This window comes from Homalodisca vitripennis, chromosome X, assembly GCF_021130785.1.
Source record: "Homalodisca vitripennis isolate AUS2020 chromosome X, UT_GWSS_2.1, whole genome shotgun sequence".
Classification (NCBI taxonomy): Eukaryota; Metazoa; Arthropoda; class Insecta; order Hemiptera; family Cicadellidae; genus Homalodisca; species Homalodisca vitripennis.
The window spans coordinates 156,120,392-156,133,751 of NC_060215.1; the positions used below are offsets into that span (position 1 = coordinate 156,120,392).

Genomic DNA, 13,360 nt, shown 5'->3' on the forward strand with positions numbered 1-13,360 from the left:
TACTACATCGCGGCCGACCACTGCGTGCAGGAGTGAGGATAGCAAACAACCGCTACCACTACTACATCGCGGCCGACCACTGCGTGCAGGAGTGAGGATAGCAAACAACCGCTACCACTACTACATCGCGGCCGACCACTGCGTGCAGGAGTGAGGATAGTAAACAACCGCTACCACTACTACATCGCGGCCGACCACTGCGTGCAGGAGTGAGGATAGCAAACAACCGCTACCACTACTACATCGCGGCCGACCACTGCGTGCAGGAGTGAGGATAGCAAACAACCGCTACCACTACTACATCGCGGCCGACCACTGCGTGCAGGAGTGAGGATAGCAAACAACCGCTACCACTACTACATCGCGGCCGACCACTGCGTGCAGGAGTGAGGATAGCAAACAACCGCTACCACTACTACATCGCGGCCGACCACTGCGTGCAGGAGTGAGGATAGTAAACAACCGCTACCACTACTACATCGCGGCCGACCACTGCGTGCAGGAGTGAGGATAGCAAACAACCGCTACCACTACTACATCGCGGCCGACCACTGCGTGCAGGAGTGAGGATAGCAAACAACCGCTACCACTACTACATCGCGGCCGACCACTGCGTGCAGGAGTGAGGATAGCAAACAACCGCTACCACTACTACATCGCGGCCGACCACTGCGTGCAGGAGTGAGGATAGCAAACAACCGCTACCACTACTACATCGCGGCCGACCACTGCGTGCAGGAGTGAGGATAGCAAACAACCGCTACCACTACTACATCGCGGCCGACCACTGCGTGCAGGAGTGAGGATAGCAAACAACCGCTACCATTACTACATCACAGCCGACAGCAGTGTGTAGCAGTTCCGGCGATGTAGTAATATTTGGGGAAGCATTGAAAGGTTCACACTGGCAACCAGTTGTCACAAACGATCACCAAACCTTATGGACGTGCCAATCTTTTTCGAAATATAGATCTTGGTGGTTTCAGTTGGAGAGGAGTCCATATATGCTCAATAACTCATGATTATTAGCCTACTTTTTCACACTGAACATGAGAGAAGGTGGAGGCTGCGTACAGGTCTGAGAATGAGCAGAATGGTTCTACAGTCGCCTTCCCGTAGGGTGGCGTCTTACCTTCTTTCACTAAGTAGATCGGTGTCTTCTCGGGTAGTTGGTCTGATTATGGGACACCTGAGGAAGCATTTTCACAGAGTCAGTATCCTTCGGGAGGATCCACTGTATTGAATGTGTGACGAGCAGGAGGAAACTGCTGAACACCCGCACTTTGACTGTCCTGCAGTAAGCAAGGGAGCGGTATACCATATTTGGTAGTTTGGACAAGGGTGATAAATTTCCCCATGAGAACCTTATAGCTTGTTTTCAGCGGTTTGTAGAAATACTGAAACGGTAGACTGGTCGGCCTCGTGGTACACTTGGATTTTGGTAGGTAGTGTGGTGTTGAGTGGTGTGGTGATGACAGTAATGGGACACCTTTTTCCAATTTTAATGTTATAATATATAAATTAACTTATTGAAACGTAATATAACATTGGTACAGGTAAAAGAGCTTCTGTTAAGACATAAAGTTTAACTTTTGGTGAATTATTTTGTGCAAGTGGACTATTTTAACATTTACTTACATTTGTCAAACTTGGAACCACATGTTTTCTCTGACACTGTAGAACTGTAATTTAAGCATATTTACAACTGCTTTCAGTGGCGAAATCTATTGGAACACTGATTTTATTTAACAAACTTGTACACTGATGTGTTTTTATTGTTCTGTAGAGTATAGCTGAAATAATATTAATGTTGTGACTGAATGAAAAGGGACAGGAAGTGAGCACTTGATTGACTCCAGTAGTGACAGGCACTGAATAGAGGTAGCTTGGTTTATCAAGCAGCTGTGGCTGTCTCTTGTTTTGTCTTGTCAAGGTCAACCACTCTGCTTCCAATAGACCATCTGTGCAATTTAACTGAACTGTCTTCTGCTAATGTTTATAAACAAACATCCCATCAATACCGCTTTCAAAACCATAGTTTAATTTACCTTCTTATTATTAATTTTATTTTTTTAATCTATGACAATAAAGATATTTTGTTGAATGATTTTGCAAATAATTAAATAGTTTTTGCAATAATTTCGGTAAAATGCATTTTGCCACTGGAGATAATGTTTTTGGAAAAGTCAAGGGTTACCCACCTTGGCCGGCTAAAATAAAAAGTATCGTACACCAAGATACCAATACTTACTACAATGTTGAATTTTATGGTACTCATGAGCGGGCAAAACTAAAATCTTCGGATTTGTGCTTCTACAGTGAAAATAAAGCTGAGCTTGGTAAACCCAGAATGAGAAATTTAAAATTCAACAGCGCACTACAGGAAATTGAACAATCTATAAATGAATATTCCAAAGGCATCTCATTAAACATAGAAAATGAGAATAGAGTGAATGAGAGCCATTTAATCAACAGCCAGTTGGAGACTAGAGTGGCTGAACACGCTTGTGAGCTACATAATATATTTGGAATATTGATTGATAGGTATGGGCCGGAGGATTTCACTAAAATTCTGCAAGTGACTACAAATATTCTTGAAGAATACAACGAAACAGTAATAGAAAACAGTTTATTAAAATCCCAAAATAATGAATTAGAAAGTAAATGTACTGACATTGAAAAAGCCTTGCAAAAGGAAAAATCAGTTCGGTTGGAGGAGCTTGAGTTGTCTGTGTGCATGGAGGCGGATGTTGAAGTGGATGCACAAAAACACAAAGACACTATAAGAACATTAACTCAAGACTTATCAACGTATATTGAAGACGCTAAAGTGAAGAATAATATAATTCAGGAGCAAATTGCTAACACAGCCTCATTAAACAATGAACTAAACCAGCTAAGGAAAGACAATGAGTTTCTAAACAGTAGGATTATTCAACTAAATAAAATTGCAGAAAGTGTAAATTCAAGGTTCAATAATCAAGTCAATGACTTTAAGGGTCTGGAAAACACACTGAAGCAACAAATAGTAGAATTGGAACAGCAACTGAGTAATCTGAAAGGTAAAAGCTTAGATGGACAGGCTGGTAGTGTGACTGCACAGGGAAATGATTTTACTTTATGTTCCACGTTGTTGGCAAATGGATGGATTCAGGATGATCTGATCTCATTGTATTTCGACTTACTTCTTCAAAGCAGTATAATGAAGGATGCCTACTTTATGAAGCCATGCATCGGTCAAGCTATTAAGTGTGCGGAAAACGTTGATGTCCTTTTGGAACATGAGATTTTTAATAAATCCTATGTATTCATACCAATTAATGACTCGAAAGGAGAAATGGAAGTCAGTGGCTCTCATTGGAGTCTGTTGCTTTATACCAAAACTGAAAATACATTTTATTACTTTGATTCGATGAATAATAACAATCTTGGCCATGCCAGAGATGTATTCACGAGGTTGAAGTTGCGTATGTGCTCAACAGGTCCAAGTTGTTTCACTGAAGTAAGCTGTCCTCAACAAAGAAATGGCAGTGACTGTGGTGTGTATGTGCTTCTCTTTGTGGATAGGTTGATTGGGATGTTATTGACTCGGAAGGATCTTGTGGGTTTTGACTTTAAGGAGTGTTTTGGTTCTTCAGAGATCAACGAATTGGATATAATCCAGAAACGTTCTATTATGACCTACTTAATATACAAACTGCAATACAAGAAGCTGGGAGAGGGTATTGCAAAGAAATTGATTCTTTGTGGAAAAAGTGACATCAAAACAGACCTACCCAAAATAAATACTTATGAGACCCATGCAAATGTTGAAAGACAGGAAAATAAACCGAATGAGGAACATGTCAAAATATTAAAGGAAGAATTAAACAAATTAAAAAATGAAAATGAAAATCTTCAAAGTGTTGTTGAAATTCTTCATAGTGATAAAAAACTGTTACAGGACAAAATAAATAAAGCTGAGTCAGTAGGTCAGCATTGTCTCAAATACTCCCTGCCACTGGTAAATAAAACTGCTGAGCATTCACCAAACCAAAATAAAGGTCGAGTTAAGACCCGAGACCAAACTGTACATGTGAATAAAGCAACTAAGAAAAGTAAATCTAATCTAATAATACTTGCAGACAGCCATGGTAGGGACCTAGGTCGTCTTATAGAACAAAAGACTACCTTAAATGTTTGCTCGTTTGTTAAACCTGGAGCAAAGTTCAGCCAGGTAACAAAAGAAGTTAAAGATCTTACAGCGGAGCTGGAACCCAGTGACTACCTTCTAGTGTTGGCTGGTACTAACAACATCCAGACTACAGGCATTGATACACTAATGAATGATATCACTAAATTAGTAAATGATTTCCAACACATCAATCTTATTCTGTCTACAATACCGATGCGACACGATCTGCCTCAGCTTGATTTAAAGATATCTATAATCAATTCCAAAATTGAACGGTTAGCTGAAAACTTTCCAGACCTACAGCTTCTGCCTCTGCATATGCTTCCAAGGCACGTCTTCACAGCACACGGACTCCACTTTAACATGAAAGGAAAAGCTAGGATAGCAGATATGGTCTCTAAATTGAAACAAATGAAGGGCACAAGTCATAATGTGCCAAGACAACCTAAAAATCAAACACATCCTTTCTCTATTCCATCATGTAAAATTACCGTTCTTGAAACAGACATAAACCAACTGATGGACCACTTTCAAAATGACCAATCGGTGGGTTTTGCACACTCCATATCTGCCGATTTTGAAAACACAGAGAAACACATGTCAGCTGGCATTGCCGTTGTTTTTAGGAAAAGATTTGGCCGGCCTAAAACATCTGATTTGGTAAATAAACACCTGGCGTATCAGAAAGTAATCAATGGTCCATCAGTGTATAGTCTAATTACCAAGGACAAGTACAGTGGAAAACCAACAAAACAAGAATATGATGCTGCCTTTCTAAAACTTCAAGAAGACTTCATCTCGAAAGATCTCAAAACACTGGTGTGTTCTGCAGTCGGATGTGTTAGAGACTTGATCCAGGTATCTCATTTCGCCAAGAACATTGTTGAGTTTCAGCAGGTTACCGGAGCAACAGTCTGCATAGTCTCGTATGAACAACCAACAGCACAGAGGCAACTGTGGAGAGGCCTCACACACAACGAGTTTGTCAGAACCCTGAGGAAACAATTAGCTGAGCACCAGGCGCAGAAACAGCAGCTAGATATCTCTCCTTCATCGCAGTCTCCACTCTCCGGTGAAGTTGTTGTGCTCAGTGATATAGGTCTCAGTGTAGATACATTTGCATCTTGTTTGTCCCTCACTGACACACCTACACTCTCACAGACTATTTCTCTCACTGACTCTCCTACATCTTCACAAAACACCTTTCTCACTAAGACACCTACAAAGTTACAAAATGTCTCTCCCACTAATACATCTTCAACAAATGTAACTGGTAATAGTGTAGTTTTAAACTAGAACTTCTTGACAACGACACAGTCTCGGCAAACTTAGACCAGCCTTTAATTCCAAATGTAATTAGCAGAAATTTTCCCAAAGAAGACATGCAAAATCAACTTCATAAGGCTAACTTAGTATGCTCCAAAGCTAATAATAATATGCATGCTAGAAACTATAATTTAATAATGCACTACAACATCCGAGGTATAAGCCAAGACAAAATTTCAGAACTAAATATATTTTTATCAGAATCAAAAATAAAGATAATCTCACTGAACGAACATTGGCTTGACAATGAGTGTATAAATATATTAAATTCATTAAATAATTATATTTTAGGTGATTATTATGTAAGACAAAATAATCAAAGAGGAGGTTCTTGTCTTTTAATAGAAAAACACTATCCCTATATACCAATTAAACTTTTTATTGATTTATATGAAGATTTTATTTTTGAATGTTCGTGCATTGAGCTTCTTGATCATAGCGTAGTCATTGTTTCTATCTACACTATACCAGACTATAATGCCAGAAAAATATTTTTTGCCAAACTTGAGAAAATGTTCTTAATAATTGAAAAAGTATTAAAGAATAAATCGATCTTAATAGTGGGTGACTTTAATGTAAATATACTAGTAGAAAATGATATAACAAGCAAATTCTTAGAAATAATTGAATGTAATGGTTTTCAGTGTATGTTTGGTGATCCAACTAGAGTGTCAGTAAATACTTCAACTTGTATAGATAACATATTAACTAGAAAAGGATATGATGTTATAGCCAAAATGAATATTGACCTAGGTCTTTCTGACCATAATGCGATTTTTTTAAATATCCCACAAAATACAATAGAAAAGCAAGGCTTTAAAGAAATACTGGTAAGGAAAAGGATATTCTCTAGTAAACAAATTAATATTTTTATGGAATCACTAAAAAATTGTGACGATTTAACAGTAAGCCCAAGTATAAATGCCGAGGAAAGCTACAATAACTTTCTAACTTGTTTTTTAAGACATTATGAGTCTGCTTTTGTTCCAAAAACTGTTAAAGTTAAACAGAAAAGTAGTTTTACATTGGATTACACAAGGAATAAAAATATCAGCAAAAAGAAAACGTGAACTTCACTGGAAATCAAAATTCAGTAGAAGTATACAATTTCTAAGTTATGTTAAATCCTACAAAAAGATTTTCAAAAAAGTAGTTATTGAGGCAAAGAAAAGGGCAAACTCCTCGTTTATACAGAACTCAGAAAATAAATGCAAGGCTGCCTGGCATGTTGTGAATAAAGTACTCGGTAAAGATAATAAAAACAGAGAAGATAAAATTACTTTAATAGATTCAAATAACATGGAAATAAGTAATCCAGCTCAAATTGTTGAACTTTTTAATGATTATTTTTCTAACATTGTACAAAAAATTAGTGTTCCAAAGGCTACTGTAAAAGGAATTCATAATTCATTAAGAAATGTTTGTACTGAAGAGAGGGTTGCATTGCACAATCTTGAACCTTGTACAGTTGATGAGATCAGGAGATGTGTTTTAGGTCTTAAAAATAAAATTTCTGTAGGGTGGGATGGGATACCAATAAGACTAATTAAAATCTCTGTTGATATCATTTCAGAACCATTGACACAAATAATCAACAAATGTCTAAATGAAGGGACTTTTCCTGATAGATTAAAGTATTCTCAAGTTACTCCAGTTTTTAAAAAGGGCTCCAAGTTAGATTTAAATAATTATCGACCTATTTCAGTTCTAAGCAATTTCTCAAAGATATTTGAAAAGATTATTCACTCTAGATTAGTTGATTACTTTGAAAAAAACAAACTCTTTTACGATAAACAATTCGGGTTCAGAAAAAACATGAATACTCAATCAGCTTTGACAGAATTTACAAACAGCATATTACATGGTCTGGACGGGTCACGGAATACAGCCGGTATTTTCTGTGATCTGTCTAAGGCGTTTGATTGTGTAGATCATTCGGTCTTACTGTTAAAGCTACATGACTATGGCATTGGTGGAAATTGTTTGTCCCTTCTAAAGTCTTACCTAACAAAAAGGAAACAAAGAACAGTTATTCAAGAGAACTACAATAAAGTGTATTCAAATTGGAAAAGTAATAGTGTGGGAGTGCCACAAGGTTCTATCTTGGGTCCTCTTTTCTTTTTAATTTTTATAAACGATCTTCCTAGATCTATTACCAAAGATTTAATATTATTTGCTGATGACACAACAGCTATTATCAAAAGCTCTACTAGTGAAGAACTAATAATCACTCTTTCAGAAGTGATGGATGATTTGGATTCTTGGTTTCATTCCAATGGTTTAAAACTTAATATAGATAAAACCCAAGTAATAAAATTTGGTATTAGAAATAATAAAAATGGCAATTTTAACTTCCCAAATTTAGTTGACTCACATAAATTCTTGGGAATTAAAATTGATAGTAATTTTAAATGGAAAGCTCATCTAAATGACCTTCTGTCAAAACTAAGATCCATTTCTTTTATATTTTTGCACTTAAGAGAAAATGTTTCATTTGACGTTCTAAAATCTGTTTACCATGGTTATGTGGAATCAATTCTTAGTTATGGGATTGTGTTATGGGGTCTAGCTCCTGGCATTAAAGCAGTTTTCAGATTACAAAAAAGAATTATCCGAATAATGACAAATTCTCATTTTCGAGCACCTTGCAAATCATTGTTTAGAAATAAAAAAATATTAACTTTAACCAGTTTGTACATATATGAGTTGTTGGTTTATATCCATTTAAGCAAAGACCAACTAATAGAAGATCTAAGATTTCAACATAATTATAACACTCGAAATAACGCTAATTTTAGAATACCCCTCCATCACTCAACATTCTATGAAAAAAGCCCTTTGTATTCGGGGTTGATATTGTACAATAACCTACCCTTAACATTTAAGTCAATGACCATAGGAAAATTTAAAAATGAATTAAAGACTGTTCTTATTGACAAAGCTATATATGAAATAGATGAACTACAGCTAAATCTCCTTAGTTAATTTCTAAATAAAAATCAAGTTTTTGTTATTTTTCTGACTAAATTTTATTGTAACATAATAAAATTACTATAAGGCTTTAGTATGTATTGTATATTATGACAATGTACCAGTTCACTATTGTAAAAAAACATGTAAAGAACGTTTTGTACAAATACGAGGGCTGTTTTTTTTTCAAGTTCCGATAGGCCATAAATAATAAACACATTGAGATAAAAAGATGATTTTATTACCAAAAGATTCGTAATTTCTTACTTATTTTTCTACGTAGTCACCAAAAATGTTGAGGCACTTGTCGTAGCGAGAGACAAGCTTTCCTATACCCTCCTCGAAGAAGTCTGCCGCCAGTGAGCTCAGGTAGACCCTTACAGTTGCTTGAAGCTCTTCGTTGTCAGCGAAGCGTCGTCCACCTAACCACGCCTTCATTTCTCGAAAGAGGTGATAGTCACTGGGCGCCAAGTCAGGACTATACGGCGGATGGTCGAAAACTTCCCATTTGAACTTTTGCAGAAGTTGTTTTGTGACATTGGCACTATGCGGTCGTGCATTATCGTGGATCAGGACCACGCCGGATGACAGCATTCCTCTCCGTTTGTTTTGTATTGCTCTCCGGAGGCGATGTAGAGTCTCACAGTATGATTCCTTTGTTATCGTTGTTCCCTGTTGCATGAACTCAACCAGAAGCACACCTTTTTGGTCCCAAAACACTGTAGCCATTGTTTTCCTTTTGGTCAAAGTCTGCTTGAATTTTTTGGGCTTGCTAGGGGAGTGAGTGTGCATCCATTGCTTTGATTGTTCCTTGGTTTCTGGATTTTCATACAGGACCCAAGTTTCATCCCCAGTAACAATAGACTTTAAAAAACTGTCTTTCTCGTTGTCATATCGCGTCAGAAAAGTTAGGGCTGACGCCATTCGCTTCGTTTTGTGATCCTCACTCAACATTTTGGGTACCCAACGGGCACACAATTTTCGGTACCCTAGCTCGGTGGTCACAATCTTGTACAAGGAAGACCTTGAAATGGCTGGAAATTCGGTAGAAAGTTCATCAATTGTAAACCTCCGTTTCTCCCGGATCGCTTGGTCAACTCGTTCAACCAAACTTGCAGTAGCGACCGACTTGCGTCCTTGACCGCCTTCGTCATGGACGTCTGTTCGACCTTCAGCAAATAGCCTACACCATTTTCTTATCGCGCTATCACTCATACAGTGTTCACCATACACAACACTCATTCTGCAATGGATTTCAGCAGCACTACATCCTTCAGCTTGAAGGAAACGAATCACACTTCGCAACTCACAACTGGCGGGAGAATTGATCGTAGCGGCCATCTTTACTCGCCCGTAGCTCGGCTACGACTGATGGATTGGAGCCGGCAACGGCGTTGGTTGTAGTGGGGGAGCGGCGCAATTGCACAACACGCAGCCCCGCCTCCCGCCACTACGCTGGTTATTTGGAGAAACAAACGGAACTTGAAAAAAAAAACAGCCCTCGTAAATATCTATGTCTATGTCTATGTCTTCCGGGGTGTTCAAAAGGCTCTTGAGATTGCAATAAGCCGCTCCTTAGATGAAGAAGAAGCCTACAAAAAACACTATGATATATTTATTTATACTATAAAATATTTTATCGTTTTTTATTTGCAATATTTCATATGATATCTGTGGACTAAATACTAAATCAAAACTTGTAGTCACTTATAATCAGATATTTTACCTTGTGTGTTATGAAAAAATATAAACTTCTTACTTTATTCTAGCTTAACATGTAAATAAATAAATTATTACAAAATTAAACTACTTTTTAATTGTCTAAAAAGAGTAAGTTAGTTACTCCTACATTAAATCCGATTCATAATCTGATTTAAATAATATCTACTAAAAATGTGTACTAATTAATTATTGCTATTAATGTTAAAGGACTTACTTGGGATGTAAGAAAGAAAATAATGTATAGCGTACACGAATAATCAATTATCAACTTCTTTTAATAAATATTTGTTGTTTTAACATTCATGTTTATATATTTTTAGTAATGGGATCAGGATTCTACTTGACTGCAGGAATAATTAATGTACTATTTTCAGTGTTAATAACGTGTCAGATTTAGTAATTTTCTACATTTCAGTGTTGTATAATCAGTTTTGATATTTTATGCTTATATAAAAATAATATAAAAAATATATTTATTTTAGTGGACAATTAATAAACGTAATAATATTTATTGCTACAAAAAATTAATTGTGATGTCCAAGATGGTTGGATTGTTCATAATTTCTTCTACAAACAGTTCTATGTTGAACATACCGGCATTCACATTTCAAGAAGAGTGGAGTGTCTGCCTCTATCAACTAGCAGCCCCTCTGGATCTGTATATTGCTCCTATATATCTATTACACCACCGCTGTCGGTTGCAATCCTGTAGTGGTGGGCGGTTGTTTACGATTGTCGTGCATGCATGTTTTGGTCGGCTGCGATCGGTTATGTGAACCACTCCATAGTGTGATTCAATACCCTACTTAGGTTGTTTCACACGGGCAGCAAAACGCCGATCTCAGCTTTTCGCTCTTTATCGCTGATTGTTTGCCTGTTGGACTTACGGGGTTTCAAACAATGGATGAGCATTGGTGCTTTCACACGGAGTGGCTACAGGTGTTTGCGTCTCAACTCTCCTTGAATACAGGTGTTATTCATTTCAGTTCTGATATTATTACCTGTTAAAAAAAGGCCGACTTAAACTTTGAACGGCTTATAATAGAGGTAGAGTGTAGTCCTGTGTTGTGGAATCTAGTAACAAATTAACACTCCACATCTGTTCGTAGAATGATTTTTCGGACATTTGGTAATCATTATTTTAAATTCTTGTGTCTTCCATAAGTTTTGAGTGTAGTAGCATTAGGTAAAACTGACTTGATAGAAGCCTAAAATTCAAAATGGAATAAACCATAAATTGCCACTCAGTCTTTTTTGCGTCGCCTTTAATTACAAAACAGCGAAGCATTATAAGAACCGATGCCCAAAATCACAGCTACAACACCATACATGCCTCTAGCTACCAACTGCCTGCACACAGACTGACAGCCATAGATAGGAAACTGTCCTACGCAGGAACTAAGTTATGGAATGCCCTTTCAGAGGACCTGAAGAAGACCAAGCTGCAGTTTGAATGACGTCTAAAGTGCTACAAGAACATCCTTTTTACCAACTTAATGAATTTTATCAATGTACTGAAAATGCCCAGCTACTGAATTTTAACAATGTACTTCTAAGACCCTTGTTCTTATCTCTCTGATAATGTACAAAAGAATGTCAATAAACAAATTAACGTAACTGCCGCTAGTACTTGTGTCGCGATTCTTCACTAGCGAACTACGCGAGTCAAAACTTGATATATATGTTTAAACAATACTAAAACCAGCATATTACTTTTTTTGAATAAATTTATATACATTTTTTTTTATAAGTTGTAATGTCCTTTTTGAAACACCCTAAACACAGGTTTGGTTATGTAGGATATTTTGATTTTATTTGCTTGAAGTTTGTTTTAGCTAAATATATCATATTTAAATTCAAATGAGAAAGCTTCTATATTCTGCAGGTAAGTAACTGGGTTGTTTATAAGCAACAAAGTTTTCTAAGAACGTGAGAGGAAGAAAGTTCAGGCTCTCAGGTGATTTTGAATTAATTTTCAATTCCAATACTTATTTGTGTCTGTTATTCATCTAAATGTATAAGTGGCTCATGTGTAACCAGTTTGGAAGTTGAATGTTTACCAACCGATAGCAGTTTGTGTAATAGTCGTTTTGTTGGCAGTATCGTGGTGCAGTGGCTGGAGGCACAAACATTGTTTGAAGACGACCCGGACGTTGAAGAAGAAATGTTTCAGATGATAAAGCAGGTCATGGAACCTATCAGGTTCCCGATGATGTCTCCCCGACAGCTCGCAGAACTCTTGCTGTCTCCACTTACAAAAGCCTACAAAGAGTTCTTTATTGAGCGTATGGCCATCGGAATGTCCTACCATTCCAGTAAGTATTGCCTTTAAGTCAATCTCTGTTAGTCCCGAGTCCTGGTGATCTACACTAGCTGAAAAACTGTACTATAATTAAATTTTAACTTGCTGTAGTGAATAAATACTTGTAGGAACTACTTTTATCTTTAAAATTTTAAACCTAGTTAAAAATGGGTTTACAATCCCTACAATCTATTAGGGAGCATTATAAAATACTGTTTTTTTTACATCGTTTAAGTTTGTAATTTTTAAAATCAACTAGATTTTAATAACTGATTGAAAACCATTACTAATAGGTATTCATGTACCAAGTTATCTGATCCCTTTTAATACTGCACAATAGGGTGTTATGGCACGAGAGCCATGTTGCCTTTATCACCCATGTATAGTAATAGAGGTTTTACATAGCTTTGTTACACAAATTATTTCAACTAACTTAAATTTTGTATGTTTTAAAAACTAAAGGCTACTATTTCACTTCTTTATTATAGAATTAACAGTTACCCGCCATGATTATTGATTTAATAGATAAGGTTTCAGTAACAATTGAACTATATTAGGCCATTGTAGAGGATTCTCAAAGTCAGTCTTTAGTTTTCAGCCCATGTATTTAAGATGTTATAAATGGTAGAGCTATATATAGTTTTCAAAAGGAAGTGGGCATATTTTGGGTATGTATTATTACAGTGTCCATGGTTAAGAGTTTTAAATGTTAAGCGAAATTGCAAATGGTTTTTATTTTTGGCTATGCACATGTGCACGACATTTGTATGAATTATATTTTCGATACCATGATTGTTTCTCTGATAACTAAAATATATCAATTCCATTCAATTGATTCACAATCTAACATCAAGTCACATGCAATT

General features: G+C 36.7%; 1 protein-coding gene across 1 annotated transcript in view; it reads left to right on the forward strand.

Moving 5' to 3' along the window:
* The window catches only part of LOC124370049 (BTB/POZ domain-containing protein 17), a 55,462-nt gene that overhangs the window by 36,355 nt on the left and 5,747 nt on the right, over positions 1-13,360 (forward strand). The window contains exon 7 of the mRNA XM_046828368.1: positions 12,293-12,507. Within this exon, the coding sequence (XP_046684324.1) occupies positions 12,293-12,507 (215 nt within the window). The remainder of the gene's footprint in view (positions 1-12,292; positions 12,508-13,360) is intronic.